The sequence below is a fragment of the Mustela lutreola genome, chromosome 14 (genome assembly GCF_030435805.1).
Source record: "Mustela lutreola isolate mMusLut2 chromosome 14, mMusLut2.pri, whole genome shotgun sequence".
NCBI classification, from domain to species: Eukaryota; Metazoa; Chordata; class Mammalia; order Carnivora; family Mustelidae; genus Mustela; species Mustela lutreola.
The window spans coordinates 32,560,661-32,585,400 of record NC_081303.1 but is presented as its reverse complement, the minus strand read 5'-3'; the positions used below and the strand labels follow the sequence as shown (position 1 = coordinate 32,585,400).

The 24,740-nt window shown below is 42.7% G+C and overlaps 1 protein-coding gene across 2 annotated transcripts in view; it reads right to left on the bottom strand.

The window, feature by feature from the left end:
- ASTN1 (astrotactin 1) overlaps window positions 1-23,490 on the bottom strand; it is a 323,486-nt gene extending 299,996 nt beyond the window's left edge. For both annotated transcript variants that reach the window (XM_059146192.1, XM_059146193.1), the window contains exon 1: window positions 22,874-23,490. In XM_059146192.1, coding sequence (XP_059002175.1) covers window positions 22,874-23,156 — 283 coding nt within the window. In that variant the 5' untranslated portion in view covers window positions 23,157-23,490. The remainder of the gene's footprint in view (window positions 1-22,873) is intronic.
- Between the last annotated feature and the right edge of the window lie 1,250 nt (window positions 23,491-24,740).

Below are 24,740 nucleotides of genomic sequence, written 5' to 3'. Positions count from 1 at the left end.
TAATTTGGTGTATCTGTTATTTCCTAATATAGGTTTAAATCTTATATTTTTTTCAAATGACAGCCCATGTACTACCTAGAAGTATTCTCATACCAAGGCTAATTTCTTAGTTGGGGTCATTCATGACAACTGGGCAAAATGTTAATGAAGGTTAGCTCAGTGAAGGGTAGAAGAAGCACTATCTGCTGTATTTTGCAACATTTTTGTAAGGCTAGCATGTCAAATATTAAGTTACCATTTATGGGGCAAGAGCATCCTTGAATCAGGTCCCACAGGTAAACAAAAATCTCAAGTTTCTTTGCCTTTAGATTTAGCTAGAACTTTATCAAGTCTCTGTAGAAATTATGGTTATTACATGTTTCCACAGACTATAACTTGCTGATGATGCCATCAGGAATTCTAGAATATGCTCTCTATGTGAGATGACTGGACCAAATATGAAGAGTATTTAAGGTTAAGACCAAAGCAGGTTGGGAGCAGGGAGAGGAGCCTAATGACTTAGTGTTATCTCTGAGCTGGTGTAGAGGAAATCTGGTCCAATTGGGAGGTGTTTGGGAAGGTTATTTCTGATCTCTCACTGCACGCAGGACTCCACATGGGATACAATGAGAAGCCATCTCCTTCCCACAAAGACACTTTAAATTAGAAAAGACTTTCCCCAGTTGGTACGCCATAGCCTACTGGCACTTGCAAATGTATTGCAGGTGTGGTGCGATGTTCACCTCCAACCCCTGAGGTAACTGAGGGGGCAAGTCACAGTCCCTAAACCAATCACCTCCAACCACGAAAAGACATGGAATGTGCTCCAAAGAGACCCAGAAAGATGGTCATTTTCAGAGACCTCCTGCCATGGAAATGTGTGTGAAGAAGCACTGACCATGAGGCTTTCCAAGTGCCTTACATCCTCAACCCCCCAAGTGTCTAATTCCCAGGATCGCATCGTCCAGGACCAAGATTTGAGAAACTCTGATTATTCCCTCAGATTCTTTTAACTGTCACTTTGGAGATGTCAACCTTCAGCTCTGTTCCTGTGGTGGTCAATGAAGGCAAATATGCCCTTGGATTTAGAGTCTCTGTCTTAACCTACCTCAAATTCTTCCAAGTGGGTCTAGAACAACAGGCATACCCCTTACCTTTAATCTCAGAACCCTTAGGAAAGAAACCAAAATTGTTTTAAATGTCACTGTTTTGCAACTGGTCTCTCCCTTGACCTTTAAGTTATGGTTGACAGTGCGCCCACCTTCCAGGCTCCCTGTATACCTCATCCAAGGTCCTGAAGAAAATGACTGAAGGAAAGCACTTCTGTCAACCAGCGCCAGGAGACACCATGACTCTGAGATTCCTCATCACCCACTTTTTCTTTCTGACTATTGGAAATTCTCCCACGTGGGCTGACGGGCATGGGGGCTACCCACAGCACCACTACTTGGTAGAGTTTATTATCATGTGTCTATAAAGCTCTGTCCCCGGGAGGAACTACAAAGACCTCTTAACAATTCAGTAACTACAGGGACACCTGGTTGGCTCAGTGGGTTAAAGGCTCTGACTTTGGCTCATGTCATGATCCCAGGGTCCTGGGATCCAGCCCCACATCGGGCTCTCTGCCCAGCAGGGAGCCTGCTTCCTTTCCTCTCTCTCTGCCTGCCTCTCTGCCTACTTGTGATCTCTGTCTGTCAAATAAATAAATAAAATCTTAAAAACAACAACAACAATTCAGTAACTACAAACAGAGCTCCAGTAGAATGAGGAGCCCTTCAGGCATTCATTATTCATTTGCTCATTCATTCACCAAGGACTGCGTATCAGAGACAAACCAGTGCTAGGACCACAGGCCAGAAACAGGTGGACAAACTAATATGTTGCCCTGTGGGAAGTGTTGGCAGGTAAAGAACTCTCCTAGGCATCTCAGCGTCAGCTCCTGGCTGAGGTGCCACGTGAGCCAGATCAGCCATTCTCAAGCCTCTGGGTCTCAGCAAACATTTTTCTTCTTAAAAATTATAGGAACCGGGGCGCCAGGGTGGCTCAGTGGGTTAAAGCCTCTGCCTTCTGCTCAGGTCATGATCCCAGGGTCCTGGGAATGAGCCCCGCATCCCGCTCTCTGCTCAGCAGGGAGCCTGCTTCCTCCTCCTCCTCTCTCTGCCTGCCTGTCTGCCTACTTGTGATGTCTGTCTGTCAAACAAATAAATTTTTAAAAAATTATAGGAACCAAAAAAAAACCAAAAGAGAAGTAAAAAATAAAATTATAGGAACCACAATGATATTTTGTGGTTCTATGTGGGCTCTGCCTATCAGCGGTTACCATATTTGAAGCCAGAACTCAGAAATGTTGTAAATAATTATTAATTCATCTAAAAACAATAATAAGAAATCCATTACATGTTAACAAAAATCATGTATTTTATGAAAAAAAAAAACAATATTTTTATGATACAAGAAAGGTGAGAGGAGTCATATCATTACACATGTTTCAAAATTCTTTTAAATACCCAGCTACAGTAAAGGACAGTCGGGTTCTTTCTCATCTCTGCTTCTGCATTAAATATACTGCAGAATACTTTAGCTGAAGCATATGAAGAAAATCTCCCAGAGTGATGAATCTAGAAAGGGAGGAGTCTTTTAATAGCTATTTCAGGAAATTGTGGATTTTTTTTTTTTTTTTGATAGTACACCAAAGCTCAGTAAGTATTAACTTCCTAAAGGTGAACGACGATGTGGAAACAGAAATCACACATGGAAGGTTCTGTATGCTCTCCGTTAAAATCTATCGTCCACACTGAAATCTGAATGTGCTTTTCTAGTCATGCACAGTTTTAAAACATCACGCACTGGTCGTTTCGAAAATAGTGGCTCGTGGATTTCCACACTTCTTCCAAATGTTGGCACAGTTCGTTATACCACTGCAAAAGCTCTCATTCATGAATAGCATTACTGGTCTCATGAGTCAAGTCTATAAGTATTGAAAAGCTGTCAAGCTCGTTGTGGCATTCACAAGTTGTTATAATATTCCATGTTTTTTTTTTTTTCTCTTGAAAGCTTGTGTTATCCTTGGCTACAAATGTTGTCAGTTATTTTCCAAGCTCACTCTGTTCATTTTCAAGAAAATATCGGCCAAATTCCCAAGTCTGAATAAATACAGTTCGCCTGTTCAGTCAAGCAAAAATTGTGGTCTACGACAGAAGCAGATAGTTGGGCTTGCAACTCAAACACTCGCAGGTCAGTTTCTAGAGGAAGTCGTGTGTGTGCCTCCCATTTCTGTCAGTTAGAATATCAAGAGAACATGTGCTTGAGGGCCAACATCTAGAAAATTAGTAACTGTGATTGCTTCATCTAGGATAGCCCCAAGTAACACTGGATTTGGACACAACTGTTGAGTGTGGTGAAAAGCCAGACGGCTACCAGTATGGTCTGGCATGCCTGCCCGGATTCCCACTGAGACACCTGCAGCTTTTCCCACCACTGCTTCTGCGTCAGTGCAAATATCAACTCGGTGAAAAAGACAAATAAGGTCTTTTTTTTTTTTTTTTAAAGATTTTATTTATTTATTTATTTGTCAGATTGAGAGAGAGAGAGAGCGCGAGCCCAGGCAGGCAGAGGCAGAGGGAGAAACAGGCTCCCCGGCAAGCAAGGAGCCCAATGTGGGACTCGATCCCAGGACTCTGGAATCATGACCTGAGCCGAAGGCAGCTGCTCAACCAACTGAGCCACCCAGGCATCCCCAAATAAGGACTTAATATTACAAAAATAGTTTTCGCTTCAAAGAGCCAATAAAGGGGTCTCATCATCCATGGACATTTGATGGGACACTTTAAGAACCCACTGAGCTAAACGCCATGTCTCCTCAGGAAGCAGCCTGGTGAAGGTCAGTGCAACCAAGCTTGATGTGTTTTCACGAAATACATGTTCCAGGCCAAACAAGCAAGACTGTACCAGAAGCGGAGGATACTGAGATGATTAAGAAACTGCCTGCCTGTGGGGCGCCTGGGTGGCTCAGTCAGTTCAGTGTTCAACCCTGGTTTTGGCTTGGGTCATGATCTCAAGGTTGTGAGATCGAGCCCTCCATAGGGCTCCTCACTCTGCAGGAAGCCTGCTTGGGATTCTCTCTCTCCTGCTCCCTCTGCCCTTCCCCCAGCTTGCATGTGTGTGTGCACACACACACAGGCTTTCTCTCTCTCTCTCTCTCTCTCTCTCTGAGGAATTTATGCTTTTGTGGGTTAGGCAATTGGTAAAGAAAATAATTTTAGATTTACAGAGCATTACTAGGGAAGTGTGCACAGGGTGCTAGGAGAACAGAGAAGACAGAGATCACAACCAGGCAGAAGAGGAAGTTGTACCTAAGATGTATACAGAAGAATAAAAGGAACCGGGGGGGGGGCGGTAAAATAGAGAGTCATAGGTCAGCCCTCGTGCTATATGAAGCAGAAGGGACTAAAGCGACTCCGAAGTTTCCTCCTCACTCTCTCTCTTTCCATGCTGTCTAGAGTTGAGGACGGCCTCAGCTCCAGAATGGGCTGATTCATTGAGCTGAGCAGCTACTGCATCCCTCTTGGCACAGAGACTGGGCCAGGGACCGGCAGGCCTAAGTCAACTCACACCAACGAACTGCAAGGTGTGGCTTGCAGGAGGCTGCTGGGAGAGAGCAGCCTCCTTCCTCTGGTGCAAGCTCTCTGAAGTAATCCTGACTCTTCCTCTGGACATATCCCATCCCAGTGTGGTGCCTGCAACCGCTACAGCTGTTTTATGACCAGTCCGATGACGCAGACCACACACGGAGGAGGCCAAAGCCATGAACTAAGGAGACATGAAGTCGCAGCCCTGGTGCCGCTTTCACTGACCTGAGCCAACAAATCCCTTTTCTCATGGACTTCAGTTCAAATTAAATTTCCTCTTAGTTATTATAATGGAAGAATCCCGAACTAACATGAGGTCAATCTGACACTGTAGCAGGCAGGTAGGAACCAAAGCAGGGAGCACCTTTCATGTCTTGCTAAGAACCGTGAGCAGGTCCTGGGAGCCAAGACGGTATTATAAGCTGGAAAACAATAAAGCTTCTGAAGGTGCCACCAGCTGATACGGAAAGGACCCTTTTGTCTTTATGCTCCGGCCACGCTGGCTTTCTTCCAGTCTTCCAAGGTCCCTTTCTCCCTTTGCGTTACCCAAGAAAAGGAGGAGACAATGTCGAGGAGGAGCAGCGGTGGCAACGGAACGGTGGCTGGGACCGTTAAGACGAGGACAGAAGAGTGGTCCCTGGATGTCACATGGTCCCCGGTGCAATGAAGCAGTCCAGCAGGCTAAACGCCATTCTGAACAGGGAGACACTGATCAGGTGCTTGCTAAGAGAATATACCAAGAAGAGGGCAAATTTTTTTAAGGTAGGGAAGACAAGACTATAGATGGAAGGGAGAGATCTAGGAAAAGGAACGGGCAAGACAAAGGAAAGATCTAGAAGAGTGGAAGGATAGACACAGCGAGGCTCCAGAAGAGGCAGAATTCTTTGTTCTATGAATACGGAATTGTCTTTTTTATTTCTCGCTGCATCCTGAGAGCGTGGTATCATGACCCATACCTGGCAGCTGCCAAAAAAATCCTGGCAGCTGGAAATGAGATGTTAAGAATGAATGTGGAAGTAGGTCTACAAGTTTGAGAGTTGGGGGGTATACAGAAATTATGCCTGATTTTTAGATAAAGAATGAGGCAAGGTCTTATGCTACATGAAAAGATATAGAAATTAGTTTGGGAGATTAACTATCTAAAGATTTGATGGGGCAGGGGTGCCTGAGTGGCTCAGTCGTTAAGCGTCTGCCTTCAGCTCAACTCATGATCCCGGGGTCCTGGGACCAAGCCCTGCATCGGGCTCTCTACTCAGCTGGAAGCCTGCTTCTCCCTCTCCCACTCCCCTTGCTTATGTTTCCTCTCTTGCTGTTGTCTCTCTCTGTCATATAAATAAATAGAATCTTAAAGGAAGAAAAAAAAAGATTTGATGGGGCTCCTGAATGGCTCAGTGGGTTAAAGCCTCTGCCTTTGGCTCAGGTCATGATCTCAGGGCCCTGGGATCTAGCCCCACAATGGGCTCTCTGCTCAGCAGAAAGCCTGCTTCCCTGTCTCTCTCTGCCTGCCTCTGCCTACTTGTAATCTCTCTCTCTCTCTCTCTACCTCTGTCAAATAAATAAATAACATCTTTTTTTTTTTTAAGATGTTATTTATTTGACACAGAGAGAGAGATCACAAGTAGGCAGAGAGGCAGGCAGAGAGGTTGGGGGGAAGTAGGCCCCCCGGCAAAGCAGAGAGCCAGATGCTGGGCTTAACCCCAGGACCCCAAGACCATGACCCAAGCCAAAGGCAGAGAGGCTCAACCCACTGAGCCAACAGGTGCCCCAATAAATAAAATCTTTAAAAAAAAAAAAAAAAAAGATAAGTATGGTATCACCAATCTCACCAATCTAGACAAATGGGAGAATTTACTTACAAATCCTTGGCATTCAGTCTGAGGGTTAAAGTAAAGCATGTGGATATGGGGGAACTGATCCAAATTTGGACATTTACTAGTAGATGTTGTATAATAACAAAAAGCAATGAAATTGAGTGTTCTAATAAAAAGGTGCTACAGGAAAAGAAAGAGTAGCCAGAAGCATTCTAATAGACATAAGGAAAATGAAAGGATCAATGAAGGGGTGCCTGGGTGGCTCAGTCAGTGAAGTGTCTGCCTTCGGCTCAGGTCATGCATGGTCTTGGAGTCCTGGGGTCCAGCCCGGCATTGGGCTTCCTACACAGCAGAGAGGCTGTTTCTCTGACTCTCTCTGCCCCTCCCCTGCTCATGCTCTCTCTCTCTTGCTCTATCTCAAATAAATAAATAAAATCTTCTCTTGAAAAAAGGGATCAATGAAATGGTGAATTTCAAGGGTCGTATTATCAGTCAGTGTGTAAGAGAGAGCAAGAAAGAGCTGGGAAGAAGTTTCTGGTACGAGCTGGCCAGTTTCAGAGCGGGAGGACTTGTGTTGTTGTGACCACAGTTACCAGTGAATGAAATGGGGTTTTGAAGGTCAATGAGGTGCTGGGAAGCAAGGAATTTATGAAGTAAGAAATGTGATCTATTGTCTACATCAGGGGTTGGTTAGCGGCAACATGTAGGCCACTTGCTTATTTGTGAAAATGAAGTTTTAATGGGACAGCCACACCCATTCATTTTCTTATAGTCTGTGTTTGCTTTTCTACCACGAAGATAGAGTTAGGTAGTTGCAACAGACCATATATCCTGAAAAGCCTAAAATATTTGCTATCTTGCCTTTTAAGAATAGGTTTTTGACCAAGTTCTACATGGTTCAGGAAATGTGCTTGGGTGAAGGCAGGAGATGGAACAGAAAAAAACAGAGGGGCAGTACCAAGAATAGGGAGAAGTAGGGGCAGAAGGTGAAGGTGCGTACTTTCAAAAAGGAAGGGTTTTCTGGAAGGAGAGGAGAGAGTATGGGTCTAGAAGGCTGGTTCTTTACTTTTTTGAAGTTCCTGTGACAAAGACTGCCCTTTTTCCCAAAAATCTGTCCTCTCTTTCTTTCTTTCTTTTTTTTTTTTTTTTTAAGATTTTATTTATTCATTTGACAGAGATCACAAGTAGGCAGAAAGGCAGGTGGAGGGAGAGGAAGGGAAGCAGGCTCCCCGCTGAGGAGAGAGCCTGACGCGGGGCTCGATCCCAGGACCCTGAGATCATGACCCGAGCCAAATGCAGAGGCTTTAACCCACTGAGCAACCCAGGCGCCTCTCTTTCTTTCTTTTTTTAAAGATCTATTTACTTATTTATTTATTTGAGAGAAAGAGAGAGAAAAGGAGAGAGCAAGAGAGAGCATGAGAGCAGGGAGAAGCAGAGAGAGACTCTCAAACAGGCTCCCCGCTGACCGTGGAGCCTGATGCAGGGCTCCATCCCAGGACTTTGAGATCATGACCTGAGCTGAAACCAAGATCAGACACTTAACTGCCTAAGCCACTCAGACTCTCCCTATTCTCTCTGTCTTTCTGCCTGGAATTTAGGTTGAGCACATGGTCACCCAGCTAAGACTGAAGATTCCGGCATCATTTTCCTGGACTTAGGGCATGTGACAAAGTTCTCACCAAGGGTATGGGAGCAGATGGGATATGAGCAATATTTATCTCACTGGTTTAAACAAAAAGAATATCGTCACCCTGTACTTCCGACCCTCTCCTTCCTATAAGTAGAAACGCATGCTGGTCAACCTGCTGGTCCAGGCAGGAGAGGACGAAACCCAGGGGCAGGGGGAAGAGCAGCTGCCCTTCCAAACTGAACCCCTCCCTTTGGAACTGTCATCTGCGAGAGAATAATTTTTTCTTCTTCAAGTTATTTGTAAAGGTCTCATTGTTCCAGATGATTAACCACTTTCCTACTTACAGTATCCCTTTAAAAATCTGATTAAGCTACAGACTCTCTTTCCAGGAAATTGCACTTACACACAGATTTTATACTTAATGGACTCAGAGCCCATTCATGATGCTGAGGCTAAGAACACTTGGTACGGAAGCATCAGCAAAGAAAAGAGGGAATGGCCACCCCTCCTATGTGCTTAGAGAACTTTACAAGAAAGTGTTCAGAGCACACCTTTCAATAATGTAGTCCGCTTTTTGCCACTGTATCCTTTCAGACTGTATTCCGATTAGTACTAAATGAGAAGAACCAGCCAGAGGACACTGGGAAACAAAAGAGAGGGGACATGGGGAAGAGAAAAAGGTCAAGGCACAGGATGAGATTATAATGGGGAGAAATGAGTGAATTTTAATTTCCAAAATTGAGGAGGAAAGTTAGATACACAGGAGGAACAGGACAATCTGAAGCCACCTGTCAAGGTCACTGGATATGCCCTGACTTGCACTGCACATCTCCGGATGATGCTAATATGTATACAGGTTTTATTGGGAATGCTGTGTCATGGAGCTACATGTTGTGGCAGGTGTACTTAAAGTCTTTCCTCACTATTCAGAGTTCCAAAAGCCACCAAGAAACTAGCAACAGTGAAAGAGTCTCACCAAGCATTTCTATGGCTTATATCCTTAGCTTCACACTCCCTTAACTAAAGGCTGTCAACTTTCAATATAGGTCCCAAAGATGGCACCAAAATATTGCTCTATTTAAGAAAAATAAATAGACTTCCTTTATATGCACTTCCTTTCTTCCATTTTGGTTTTTACACTTTCTACTTCCTGTTCCCTTCTGATGGAGCTCATAACTTGTCCTGAAAACTGAGAACCCTCATGATTACCAGCTTAAATCCCACCATCCTTTAATCTCAACTCAGAATATTTTCTCTGGAAAGAATTTCCCATTATCCTGTCTCATTTAGTAGTTCATTGTTGACTAACAAATCAACCAGTTAGTTCTTAACTCAGCCATTACATTTACCACACTGTGTAGGACAGTAGCTCTGGCTACTGACTTTATAGATCACTTCAGTGCTATATAAATTAGAGCAAACAGAGAACACTTAAAAATTATATTATAAAGTAAATGTAAAATTGATACCAAATTCTGCCAAAGATTACACACACAGAGAAAGAAAATCTCAGGCTAACTTTACTTAGGAATTCTGGCACAAAATATCCTTAATAAAATATTAGCAAACAGAATCCAGGAACACATTAAAGGAATAATTCACTATTTACCCAGTGAGGGTTGTTTCAGGAATGCAAGGATAGTTCAAGATTAGAAAATCCACTCATACAATTTATCCTTTTAATAAATCTAAGGAGAGGGGCACCTGGGTGGTTCAGTGGGTTAAAGCCTCTGCCTTCGGCTTGGGTCATGATCCTGGGGTCCTGGGATTGAGCCCTGCATTGAGCTTTCTGCTTGGCGGAGAGCCTGCTTCCCCCTCTCTCTCTCTGCCTGCCTCTCTGCCTACTTGTGATCTCCATCTTTGAAATAAAATCAATCAATCGATCAATCAATCTAAGGAGAAAAATAACATGATTATATATACTAAGAAAATTTCAGTATTTTAAATATTTCATTCTTAGTTTACTTCTCAGTTAAGTGTTGGACTCTTGGTTTTGGCTCAGGTCATGATTTTGGGATCAGGAGTTTGAGCCCCACATCGGGCTCTATAGCTTGGCCCAGAGTCTACCTGAGATTCTTTCCGCTTCCCTATCCCTTCCCCTCTGATCCTCCCCCGTTGGCACGCTCTCTTTCCCGCTCTAAAATAAATACATAAATAAAATCTTCAAAAAGTCACTCTTGATAAAGAAACACTCAATTCTTCCGTAACATGATGTTTGTCAATCTTAACACAAAGCAATTATCATAATGGCAAGACAGTAGTGTTGCTACCATGAAAGTCAGGAAAAGACAAGAAATCACACTATCACATTTTTAGTTGATATTGTACTGTAATTACTACCAGTGTAATTAGGCAGGAAAATAAAAGCAAAGAAATGAAAATTTGAGGGGACAGTATCAATGATCAGTATTTGCCTATGATATGCCTGAGTAACTAAAATATTCAAGAGAACCAACAAACACAACCATAGCTAAAGAATTTAGGACAATGGCAGCTGAAAATTAACACATTAATATCAAGGTCTTGGATATACACAAATTGTAATCATTTGATATCACAAATTGTAATACAAATTGTATACCTACATAAAAAAATATGCTATATATGTTATATACATATATATAAAATACTCCTTTTGCTATAGTACAGAATGACAAAATGCCTAGAACTAAATTCAGCAAGAAATGTACAAGAACTTTATGAGGAGAAAGAAGAACCTTTAAAACTGTACTAAAGGGCAAACCAGAAGCCTAAACAAACACACTAAGTTCTTAAGCAGAAAAACTCAACGTCAAAAGAATTTAATTCTTCCTGAGTTAATTAAATTTGTCACAAGATTTTAAACAAAAATACCTAGGTTCTGTTATTGTTTCTTTTTGGTTTTTTGTTTGTTTGTTTTTTTAAGAACTGGACAAGATTCTTTGAATGTCTGTATGAAAAAAGAAATGGTGAGGAGAACTCTGAAGAGGAATAGCAGCTGATGGTGACTAGTCCTACCAAAAATTAAAAACCATACTATAGTATATGGGCACCTGGGTGGCTCGGTAGGTTAAAGCCTCTGCCTTCGCCTCAGGTTATGATCTCAGGGTCCTGGGATCGAGCCCCACATTGGGCTCTCTGCTCAGCAGGGAGCATGTTCCCCACCCCCAGCCCCGCCTGTCTCTGCCTACTTGTGATCTCTCTCTCTCTCTCTGTCAAGTAAATAAATAAAATCCTTAAAAAAGGAAAAAAAAAAAAAAAAGAAAACATACTACAGGATAGAGTAGAGCTTCAATAGTTAAAGCAATGTGGACAGGCATATATACATAGATATATATCTATATACATAGTATATGTATATAGATAGATATATATATCTATCTATATACATAGTAATAGATATATATCTATACATAGATATATATCTATTACTAGAACAGAAGTTCAGATAGACCTAAATGTATTGAGGAATTCAGTATGTGATATAGAGGACACCTCTAATCAAAGGGGAAATCACAAACTATTTAATAAATGGCACTGAGACATCTGAGTAACCATCTGGAGAGCTATAGTTGGTACTTCCTACAGTTACATCTGGATAAGGTTATATAGCTCACAGAATGTCAGAATGTTCAAAATATATCAAATATTTAAATGCAAAGAATGAAGCCATTAGACTCTAAGAAGAGAAAATGATGAATCCTTTTATAATCATATAGTGAGGAAAAACTTTCCAAGGTATGGAAGCCAAAAATAAATACTAACTTCCAGAAAATTCCAAAGCTTTTAGAAAGCCAACCAACTACACAAAAACATGGCCAGAATCAAAAGACATACCGTAATCTGGGAGAAAAATTTATTTGTAACCTCTACTACAGTCAAAGGGATAATCTTCCTAGTATTTAAAGTGTTTCTGAAAATATGAAATAACAATGAGATATCACTTTACACTTAGCAAACTGACAAATAGGAGAACACAGAATAAAGACAAGTGTTAGTGGAGGTATTGGTGTTTAGAACCCTCAAATACTTCTGATGGGCGTGCAGATGAGTACAGCCATTCTGAGCACAATTTGACAGTATTAGTCAAAATAAATATATAATCTTTATGAAGCAGCAATTCTACTCCTGCTTATATATCCCTGAAAAATTTTAACCACAGTCCCCAAGGAAACATGCCCAAAGATGATAACTGTGCCATTATTTATAGTGACGAGGATCTAGAGGTGACCCCATATCCATCTTTGAAAAGATTGGTATATGTGGTGGGTGCTAATCACGGAGGGCTCCGTGGCAATCAGAGCCAATGGACTACACCTGTACTACCCAATAAACTTTATGCAGCAATGATGGAAATGTTCGACACAGGAAATATTCAACATGGCAGCTATCAGCCACATAAGGTGACTTAAATGTCAATTAGCCAAATTTTTTTAAAAAGCAAAACATTTATCTCTTCCTCTGCACTAGCTACATTTCAAGTGCTGAAGGGCCACAAGTAGCTAAGGACTACCATACTGCCTAAGGCAGAGGTAGAACACTGTCATTATTACAGAATGCTCCATTGGACAATGTGGGGCTCTATTTGCACTTAGTAACATGAGTAGGTCTTAAAAAATATAGTGGTGACTGAAAGAAGAATCAGTATGTTGTAGTAGATCACCATTTTGTTAAGGTCAAAATACATGAACACAAGACTATCCATATGTTGTGAGAACACGTACCCCCTAAAAAAGAGAATCATTAGGGAAATAAGAATGGTTGCCTATAGGGAAGGGTAGGTGGGAACTGGGAGTAGCGATAAAGAGAAACAAACAGCTAAATACATGCACTACTGGAAGGAGGAGGTTTTTCATAAGGCCTATGATAAAATGTACTGTAAATTAAGGAGTCTGATTAACTCACACCTCTGCACTGATATTGCAACAGAACAAAAAGAGAGCACACCAAAACCCATATGCTAATATTTATGGTACTTTTATTCATAACTGCCCCAAACTGGAAGCAACCAAATGTTCTTCCACAGGTGAACGGGTCAACAAACTGTGGTATATTCATACAGCGGAGTATTACTCAGCAATAAAAACGAATGAGCTGTTAAGCCAAAATAAAGAAATAAAGAACTAAAGAAAAATAAAGAAATAAAGAAAAAAGAAAAGAAAACAGAAAAGAAAAAAGGGAGAGAGAGCGATGTGGGTGAACTGTAAATGCATAATGCTAGGTGAAAAGAAGCAAGTCTGAAAAGGGTACGGGGTACATACTGTAAGATGCTAGTTGTATAACATTCTAAAGAAGGCAGAACTGTGGCTGCAGTAAAGGTGTGTGGTTGCCAGTTTGGACGTAGGAGGGAAGAGGTGGCTGGGGGAAGGGTAAGGGATTTTGTAGGGCAGGAAAACTACTCTGTGTGATGCTACACTTGTAGATATTTGACCTGACGCATTTCAGTTATTAAAAACCCCAGAACTTCAGAACACAAAGAGCCAATCTTATTGCGTGCAAAAATTAAAAGAAAAATCATTTAGGAGGCTGGGTGATCCTAGGATGGAATGCAGAAGGAGACGAAATACTGAGTGCATCAAAGAAAGATGTATGAAGCAATCTCCCTGGAAGGGAGGGGTGCTGACCTAAGTCATCTGTCTGATCTTTTAAGACTAAAGAGAACAGGGGCGCCTGGGTGGCTCAGTGGGTTAAGCCTCTGCCTTCAGCCTCAGGTCATGATCTCAAGGTTCTGGGATGGAGCCCCACATGGGGCTCTCTGCTCAGCGAGGAGCTTGCTTCCCTGCCCCCCCACCCCCTCTCTGCCTCTCTGCTTCCTTGTGATCTGTCAAATAAATAAATAAAGTCATTTAAAAAAATAAATAAAATAAAATTTTTTAAAAAGACTAAAGAGAATAGATGCTGTATGTACGCATTGTACTCTGATTGATCAAGTTTTCCCCACTGGGGTATGGGTAAACAATTCCGATACTGTTATAGATGGATAGTGGAATTGAGCAATTAAATAAGAGGATGGACGATAGTGAGAACCAGATTTCTCCCTGCTGTCTGGGGGGAACAAAGGGAGGAGGTTAGAATGATCCACGGATTAAATCACAATAATTAGATAGTGGACTAGAGCCAGATACATCAGCATGAATTCATGCTTGGTTTAATAAGATACAGATGGTTACATATAGAAATATTTATAGATTTGTGTGTACATATGAGTTAGTATACACACATATATTTCCTTGCTCTGTCAGCTGAGAGATCCTAGAAGCAACAACACTCCAGTATAAATAAATATACACAATCCAGTGCCTGGATCTGGATTTCTAACACCATTCTCCAATGAAAAAAAATCGGGGCTAATTAGAGAAAGAGCTGATTCTAGAACTCTGGGGGCAGGGTGGATAGGCAATATACAAAATGAGCTGGAGAAGGAAGTGACAGAGAGTAACAAAATGTTAAAAAAACAAAAGAAACACCCACATTGATGAGGGTATGTCAAAGGAACACAGAAGCCAACTGACAGAGCTGCCCATTAGCCAAAGCTGGAAACATTTCAGCAATAAAATCAATAAAGCAGTACTGGATTATAACCCAAAGGCTAAAACAAGTATTTTTGAGTCCATATGATATAAACAAATGATTAAATAAATACATTAATAAAAGATAAGAGACAACTGTCTCATGTACGATGATTCTAAATAATTTACATAGATACCCCACTCTCTAAATGGTGGACCATAATTCCCCATCTCCTTAGTATAAGCTATACACAGTGACTTCTTTAAAAGAGCACAGCATGGGGTCGCCTGGGTGGCTCAGTGGGTTGGGGCCTCTGCCTTCGGCTCGGGTCATGATCCCGGGGTCCTGGATTGAGCCCCACAACGGGCTCTCTGCTCAAGCAGGGATTCTGCTTCCTCCTCTCTCTCTGCCTGCCTCTCTGCCTCCTTGTGATCTCTATCAAATAAATAAATAAAAATCTTTAAAAAATAAAAATAAAATAAAATAGCACAGCATGAAAAGGGAAAAAGAGTAACGTAAGGTGGAAAATATGATAAATTCTACTTCAGCCAGGTGATCAAGTTCAACAGCAACAATGCTAAGTTATGTTGACCAAATGTGCCCTTGACATTGGACGAAAATGGATTCCTCCCCCAAACTCATAGCCCAAATCTCATCTTGAGGAAAGAAAAACAAAACCCAGCTGAGGGACATCCTGCAAAATAACTGACCAATACTTCTCAAAACTGTTGAGGTCATCAAAAACACAGCCAAGAAGAGTCTAAGGAGACTTGATGACTCAAGGTAAAAACTAAGGAAATCTAAATAAAGGATGGACTTCAGTTAATACTAATATATCAATATTGGTTCTTTAATTGTAATAAATGTATCATACCAATGTAAGATGTAACAGGAAAAAAATGGGTGTGGGGTTTGAGAATGCTGTACTATCTTTGCAATTTTTCTGTAAATCCATTATAAAAAGCTAAGTTTAGGGGCGCCTGGGTGGCTCAGCAGGTTAAAACCTCTGCCTTTGGCTCAGGTCATGATCCCAAGGTCCTAGGATCGCATCCCTGCATCAGACTCTCGGCTCAGCAGGAAGCCTGCTTCTCCCCTCTCTCTGCCTGCCTCTCTGCCTCCTTGTGATCTCTGTCAAATAAATAAATAAAAATCTTTAAAAAAAAAAAAGAAAAAAGCTACATTTATTTTTTTTTTAAAAAAAGGAAGAAAAATAAAAATGAAATGCTGCCAGAAGGTCAGAGCCCCTCTTCCTTCCCTCCCCCTTCCATTATCTTCCATTTCCACCAGAGATAACACCCATCCTTCCTTTTGTGTTGATTCTTTGCTTCTCATAAAAAATTTACAGCTTTACATATCCTCAAACAATGTGTTATTTTGAATTTTATATAAATGAAACGCTGTATGTATTTTTCAGCTAGTTGTTTATCTTCACTTAACATTACCATTGTAAGATGTATCCATGTTGGTATAATGCGGCTGAAACTCATTTATTTTCAGGGCTGGCTAACATTCCAGGGGATGATTATAACATCTCCTATCTCTCTAGCCTCCTGTTAATGGACATTGGGTTGTTTCCAAGTTTTGCTATGACTAACACTGCTACTACACATATTCATGTGTAGTGCAAAAAATTAATAATGGGGAAACCTCACTAATGTGAAGTGGGGAGGCTAGAACGGGGTCCCCTACCACTCAACATCAATCACAGGGAGAACTGTCAGTTACAAACCCCAACAGAAGAATCATCCCTAGGAAAGAATGATCAATTACAGGTCCCAACAGGAAAAGATGCAACTGAATCTTCTAGAAGAAGTCAACTAGCCTTTACAACTCAGCTGATAACAAATTATCATCACCCTGAATTCTTGCTTTTTTCCAACGGACTTTCATTCAAAACAACCCCTCCTAACTTCTTCCTTCTTCTCGATACAATAACATTTCCCTCCTTTTTTCGTTAGACTTGCCTATGGTTTTGCCATAGCTTATACTTCCTCATCTGCAATTCTCTGCCCTTCCCAAACCCATTTTTTGCTAGTAAAATAACTTTTATTTTAAGGTTAACAGCATGCGTATACAAATTCCTGTGTGATAAATACCGAAAAGTGGAATCACTGGGTTGTGAGGCATGCATGTCGTCAACTTTACTATGTAACACCAAACTGCTTGATAAAAGTTGTCACGCATCAATTTAGATTACCATTGGGATAAATATAATTTGTACAAATTGGATTCCTTGGAAACCTTGGAGTCAATAGAGGCACTTCATTATGTTTTCTAAAAGTTTTAAATTATATGTGATTAAAAAATAAAATTATAACTATTACATATTTCTAATAAAAATATGATGATAGATGCCAAATTATGGTACATCAGAAATTGCCATAGACTTTAACTTGTCCTGAGAGATTAACTTGCTCAAAATAGAGCTTGTTCTGCCATCTGCATGCATATATTTGAACTTGGTGTAAAAGTGGAGAAATAAAGACTCGGCGCTCCTGCTGAAAGGATGCCAAGTTCTGTTCCCATAAACTGGCCTTAATCTGAGAAACTACTAGCCTTTTGGGTTTAATTACATTCCTTAAAAAAAAAAAAGAACCATAAATATATATTTTTTCTATAAAACAAGCCCTCAATCTTTACTCCACAAAGAAAAATAAAGAAATTAAGCTTGTATTTTATTTTTCCTTCAAAAACTCCAATGACGTGCATTCAAACCTATCACTATATTTAGAAGAGCATTTGAAGTGTTGTAAAATTCATCATTCTTGCATTCAAAATGCCTTTGATGTAAAAATCTACATTTCTGTAGACAAACAGTAAATAATAAACCTTTCAATGTTATAAATGAGTGCATTCTGCTAGTATGAGCTGTGTAGGCGTAGAAGACCCTACTTTAAGATTGTTGCCATTCATACCCCGTGTCTTGGATGAGCTGCCACTGTATACAGATCTGCTAACTGTTAACCTAAGCAGCAGAGCACAGAGAGTAAAAGGAAGGAAACGAAATGAATTTTGTATTTATTCTCAAATGGGGAGATGGAGAGATATGTGAAAAAAAAAAATAGGGCTGTTTCGTATTGGGCAAAATCTCGCCTTTTATAGGAAGGTAGAAAATTATGTCCAGTATTAATTATGCTGGAAGCCAATTAAAAAGATCAGAAACTGCTATTCAAGCAGCTCCCCTGGGCTCTGACAGTGGATTCTAAGCACAAGGCCCCTTAAAACAATAAAGCAGTGGCCTTGGACAAGGAGCAAAAAACCGTAGCATCTTCTGGATGGCTCTATAGAATGGTAGAGCCCTCTTTTGGGATTCTTAGTTTGCATTTCTGTGGGGTCTTTCTAAGAAGACCACTGGACATGTATCTTCTTCCCCATGTATCCCAGGCTGTTTGTCAGGACTGTGGGTGCCATAACACACCAAGGAACATGGCTACCCAAACCCGGGTGCTATAAAGAAGAATTCCCCAATTCTTCTTAGGTAAGCACACCTACTCGGACAAATATTTCTTGATGAAGTTCCTTCTCTTCTTCATTAAAGCCTTTGTGAGAAATCACTCAAGGATATCCAAAAGGCGTTTACATAGAAATCATAAGGGATTCTTCTGTCAAACTAGGTTAGTGTATTTTCCCTAGTCTGACCATTGCCAAGACTTCTTTCATCCAACCATGAAAAAGAACAGATTTTGAGAAATTCCAAGGCATAAAATAGTAGCTAAAAGAAAGGTTTAAATGTAACACTGACCTGAGTTTGAGTGATGGATTCATCCATTCTTAGCTGCATGACTCTGAGTAAATTATTTAACCTCTCCAATCCTTACTTTTCTCCACTGTTGGAATAAGTGGAAAGCCAGGAATTGACACTACATTGGTCTTCAAAGCCTGTTCTCTTAACCACCAGACTGGGCTGCTCCAGACAGTTTAAATAGCACCTTGCATGTGGGAACTCAACATCTCTACAGGCTAATTGATTTATCTTAAGGAGTATCTTCCTCAGTCAAAAGCCAGGATAGCTAAAACTAAGCACCAAAGCTCAAGAGAAACAACTTTTTTCATTAAGTTTTACGCATGCACAAGCTTCTTGGTTGGGTCTGAAACAGGAGCATCCTTTTCAAATAGTCTGATAAATCTATTCGGTTCACAGCCCAGAAAACCACACTTCAATGCAGAAGCTACATTTCAGGTTAACCAATTGTCTCAAAATCGAATGTGCCTCCAAAGCAAGAAAGTCTACTGTTTTGAAAGCTGAGGTACAAAGTTTTCATTGAGATATAGGAAATTTCCACTAGCAAATTAGGTAACCTTTTATATTCTTCTGAGAGGGTAATACGGCCTTTTAAGGAAAATCCCAATGTGAAATTAACATTGCTATTGTTCAAAATAGGGTGGGGAGGACATTGAGGAAGCAGGGCCCATGCGCTTGTTTCAATTCTCCAGAACAGCCATGAACTTTTGCCCTCATCAGTTGCAACTTGTCAATTGCAACCAGACCACCTCCTGGAACACATCCTTCTACTTTGGACTGAAATCCAATGTAACACCTGTTAGCTAAATAGCCAACCCTATAATCTACAGTTTAACTCTGTCCGGGCCAATCATAAGTCTTTCAGAACAAGTTCTGTGACCTTGTGGGTCTTGCTTTTATAAACCTGTACTCTCTGCTTGCTATTTGAGCATTATGTTCTTTTTCCACGGACACTGTGCCTCCTGGATTGAAATCCTTAAGACACCCCCTACCCCCCCCAAAGAAAACACTTATGCTTGCTTTTATATTTTATAGCCTCTTCTTCTTGGTCCCCAGGTCCACGAACTTAAAAGCCTTACATTGGAAATTGCTGCTACTTTGAGATATTGTAGCAGTTTGGAACACTTCTGAAAGCAGGTATAGATTATCTGGCTTAGAGTTGTCAGAGAAGTACCATGAAGAGAATGGAAGTATGACAATCTCAAGATAGCAGGCCTTGAGTGAAAACATTCAAATTCAAAACATTTTAAAATTACACGTAGCCAAACAAAGCACAACTGAAAGTCTCATATGTCCCTTGCATCACAATTTGCAAACTTGCTTAAGAGGACAGGTGATACCAGCGCCCCCTCCAACACCCCGCAGAATTATCCTACAAGATACTCTGCCAGGACTAATGCTGAGGCCACTTCTGGGAGTCAGGATTCACAGCTTTCTAGGTCAAGTCAGCCTTCCACTCGTTGGCTTCTAGATAGAAAACCATGCTCTACTCTACAGAGCCAGGACCCAACCTACCGCTCTCCTACCACGAGGCCAGTCTCTGCACTCACCATACACACGGCATGCCGTCCCATACGCACTCTCACCTCCACCGTCTACGTATCTTTGATCTATGACTTCAAGTGGCTTCGCCTCCCGCTAGGCCATGCCAAATGGAATCCATCTTTAATTCTGTTCATTTGTGTTTTGATTTTTTTTTTTTAAATCCACACAGAGAGCACAGGAATGGGATGACTTTTGTGCCTTGGTAGGAGTGTGGGTAGGCTTCATAGAGACATGATCGGTGTGCAGGGTTTAGAAGAAGAGATGGCTGCCAAGGGGAAAAGAATTCTAGGTGGAGGAAACAGCACATGCAAAGTCTCGAGAGAGTCCCAAAAGGCCACAGCAATCTTGCAGGGATGTGAGGCTGGAGAAGCTGGCTGTAGTCAAAAGGATAAGACCCCTGCTTGCCTCACTGAAGTAAGAGAATTTGATCCTTGGAGACAAAAGGAAACCAAAGTACCTGATTTGGGCCAAGGTCCCTAGTCAAGCCTATGGCATCCATGGAGTTGGCTCCTGCCACGCCAGTCATTCCTTCCTTAGAATTCCTACATCCCTTACCGTCCATATTACTTATAACTCCCGCCAATATTTCAGTCTGTGTTTCCACTGACTAGGGAGAACCAGAGGGCAGGGGCCTTTTATTTTTTTAACTTTTCTCTCCTAAGAGTACCTACGAGTGCTGAGCAAGGAAATGATCAATAATTTCCCAGGACTGGTAGATTCATAGTCCTCCGGGGGAATGACTTCAGCAAACTAAGTTCCAGAGATAAGAGTAGGGAAATCTCCAAATTAAAGTCACTACAGCCCTTACTACTGGCCATGAGTGACAGAATCCAAGATCACAAAACTTAACTTGGCGGAGAGCAACTACACACTTGAGTCTACCCTCCATGAACTTGGACTATACCTTTCTGCCAAGTTCTCCTCCCCCACCTAAACTGACAGTGACTCTATTCCCCCTGGGAATACTGGGTCTGAACATGCCCCCAGTGACTGGGGGAAGGCAGTGGCAAGGACACAATCAATGCATTTAGGAAATGCATCTGGCCCTGAAGGGAGAGTGTCTGTTCCTGTATGTAAATGCCAAGTTGCAAGAGGTTACCATAGCAACTCCAGCAGGGTGCTGCAGTGGGCAGCTCTGCACAGAGGTGCAGAAACCCCATTCTTTAACATCTGGTCTTTTGCTGTGCACACTGGATCCTAGCAGGCACATCACGACTTCAGGCCCCAGCTTTGGGATGCTGCAAAAAACGAAGTGGGGTTTTGAAGACCTGCTTAGTCCAATTTCCCTTTTTTTCATGCACCACACACAGCCCTCCTTGTGCATGGTAAACACCATGTGTAGAGCCCCAAACAGGCTCTTTAGAGACACATAATTCCCTATACCCGTTCTTGTATATTACGATGAACAGATTGTACTTGCACATCAGCATGACTTCCACGCAAAATTTACATCCACTGAATAACCCCGTAATTGTACATTTTAATGAGAGGCATATCCACAGTGTCCCCATTCCCAGCCAGCTCCCGGTTTTTATTATGGTATTGGTTATGTTTCTAATGCAAAAATAAGTAATGCCATCAAGTGTGTAGGCTGCACTTAACAGGGTCAACTGAGCCGCACTCCAGGAACTGCAAACCAACTTTTTAAAGGACCAGGCGATTTTTGAAATCGCTTTTCCATAGGGATTGGAAAGCAAGGGTTTACTCACCCACATCTTAATGTTTGCAATGTGAAGAGATCTCTTGTGGACAAAGAGCACCCTGGAGGTGTTAGAGGACATTCCATATGTGGCTCTAACCTACGTATGGCCATGAGGAAGCCGTGTTCCTACAAAGTGAATTCCAATTGGTAGGACATTAAGTAGATGGGACATCTGCCTCCTGGACAGTTTCATTGTTTGTCAGTTTTTGGATGTAGAGAGTAACTATGAATTGGGTTATCCTTGAATTCTCTCATGACAAAATAAGAATGATTTATAACATCACTAAAGAAATGGATTGCGTGGTGGACTTGCACAGGAGGGAGAGAGATACCTATGCACCAGGCAAAGTGAGAGACATTTTGGTTAACAAAGTCACATGAACCTGTCCTGCTTTGCAAGGTGCTAGAGCAAAACCACAATATCTTTGCCGACTGGCAGTGAGAGAGGTGGATTAGAAGGTTCCAGGATCTGAAGGAGTTTTGTGGCCTAAGAAAATTAATAGAGGGGTACCGAAAGAGACAGAAATGTAAACAAATAAAGGAAGGGAGGGGGAGTCTTTTAGCCAGGAAGACCATTCTGTGTGCAGGAAAGCCTTTGCCTACCTTAGGTAGTGTTGGGAACAAAGGAGATACCAACATGAACAGACTACAGTTGGATGATTTCTTTATCCAAGGCATCGCGGTGTGACCCGGGCATGCCGACGTGGCTGGATGAGGATACTGTTGCATGTAAGTGTGAAGGTAGGCTGGACACCAGGAGGAGAGAAAACTTGAGTGTTGTGCAGGAAGGCCAGAGAGAGTGCCAGTCCCAGGCGAGAGATACAGGGCCCTCTCCAAGAGTGCAGGCTGGAGATCCAGCGGTGCGGTGTGGCCTGCACATGCCTGTCACGGGGCCGGCATACCTGTTCCTAACTCCCCCGGGAAACGCTGCGCGAGTGGGTGTCCGGGGGTGTGTGAAGCAAAGAACGGAGCATGTGGCCAGGCAGTGGGGAGAGGGCTTACGGGAGTTGGGCCGGTCGCAGACAAGTGCTCTGTCAATGTGCTTCTGAAGGAAAGCGGGGAGGTCAAGGCCAGGAAAGGTTTCAGAGAGACTCCTGCAACCTGCTCCTGTGGGGCAGCGCGGGCAGCTGGGAGGTCGAGGGCCCAGCATCCATTTCGGATGCGGGGAGAAGTCGGGGGCACGGAGGCGCCGGCCGGCAGGTGGGTGTGGAGGGCAGGCTGGGCGTGGGGCGGATCCAGGGAGGTAGGAGTGGGGGAGGGGAGGTCGGCGGCGAGTGGGTGTGTGGAGCGAGCCGAGGTGGGGGGAAGGGGGGGCGCCGGGCCGCCTCGACCTCCCCCGGGACTCACCCAGCACGAAGTAGGGCAGCTCCGTGTTTTCCAGGTCGTCCACCACGACCATCTCTCCGGGGAAGTCGTTGCGCACCGAGAAGAGGAGCTTGGGTTCGGAGGCCGAGGGGCTGTGCATGATGCTCAGGTCGTTCTCGCGCAGGAAGGGCAGCGCCGACACCGTGATGCTCTTGAGCTTGCACTCCAGCTCCTTGGATGGGTCTACGTCGCCGGCGGCCGTGGCCATCACCGCCGCCGGCCCCCAGCAGCAGGCGAGCAGGGCGCAGAGCCCGGCTAAAGCCATCTTGCGCCCCGGCCGCCTTCCTCCGGCGCCGCGAAGGTGGGGGAGGCGGCGAGCGGGCGGGAGCGAGCGAGCGCGGGAGGCGGGGGCGGCTGCGGAGGGACGTGGAGCCGGGAGAGCCCCGCTCGGAGGAGCCAGACGCCGCGCGCACTGCGCGGGGCTTGCGCGCTGCTTTCCGGAGCGCCCGCGTTCTTTGTTCCTCGCAGCTGCTTCGCTGGGGAAGGGAAGGGGGGGAAGGAGAGAAGGGAAGGAAGGACGTCGGAGGAGAGAGGAAGAGAGCTGAGGATTCTAGGGAATCAGGTCAGCCCCCAGCAGGCTGCCGGTGCTGCTGCCTTTCTCCTCCTTCGCCTCCCCCGGCAGGAGCACGCTTTTGGCTAGGAACTACCTGCACAGCATTTTTTAAAAATCGGTCTTTGCAATGCAAAACCTTCCCTCTCGCATCATCATCCAGATGGCTTGGGAAGGGCATACAGGCGCACACACCTTAAAAGGCGCTTCCTGAGAACAGGTGTGTGAGGGGGTCTCTCTAGATGCAAATGAGCCCCCCATGATTTTGTGGATTAGGTGGTCCCATTCTTGTCTTTTTACCCACTAGTTTTGCATACGTGTGTTGGATAAACGGGTGCTGAGAAAAATGGATGTATGTATTTTTACTCAGCACTAACTTTGCAGAAATATTTAGAGGAAATATTTGGCTTGTAGATATAGACAGATCAAGAGGTAGATGTGAACTGCAAACAAAACCAATGCACGGTGGGCGGTGAAGCAGGAGATCAGAAGTTTTTTTGGCAACTTTATTTTTGCTCTTTGTTTCATTTCTGTTACAAATGTTATCAAAGGTAACCGATATAAAGATGGTGTGGGGAATGCTATAATTGATAGAAAAGGTAAAACTAGCTGGAAGAAGTAGAGAGCCTTTGATTTTAGAGAATCCAGTAAATATAACAGAGATAGGAGAAAATGTGGAAAGGGAACGAAAATTAAAAAAACCTGAAGTGTCTAAGCACCCCTAATAAACCGGAAAGGAATAAGAGTATCCTTGGATACTGGCCAAGTCAGTCCCAGCCCCATCAGAAGTAGATCAGTGTAGACAGTAACAAAAACCCATGTAAATTTTGTTTCCACTAGAGCTGGGCAGTGTTGCGTTAACAAAACAATGACAATGTGCAATAAACCATAGCAGAAAAGTGGTTTGTGTGTGCTGGAATCTGATGTTTTATTGAACTTTCTCTCTTATGATTACCAATAATTTATTAAAAAGTTTGTCCTTCCAACATCATTTATTGAATGCTGATTTAAATACCAAGTGCTATCTCATATAGGTAGTTCCTACTCTCTAAGAATTTAATGCACCACACTTTCCAAAGAGGACCCGCACCCCATTTTAGAAAAAATTTCATTCTCATGGCACCTGGTGTTAATTTATTGGCATATGTGAACAGTTGTCCTTCAAAGAAAAAAAGTGCTTTTGCACTTCTCACATATATTTCACAAGGTTACTCTAGTTGAGGAAGATAGAGAAAATGAGCCATGTTTAAGGAGTAGAAGACCTGTTTAATATGAAAACGAGAACAAAAAATGCTTCTA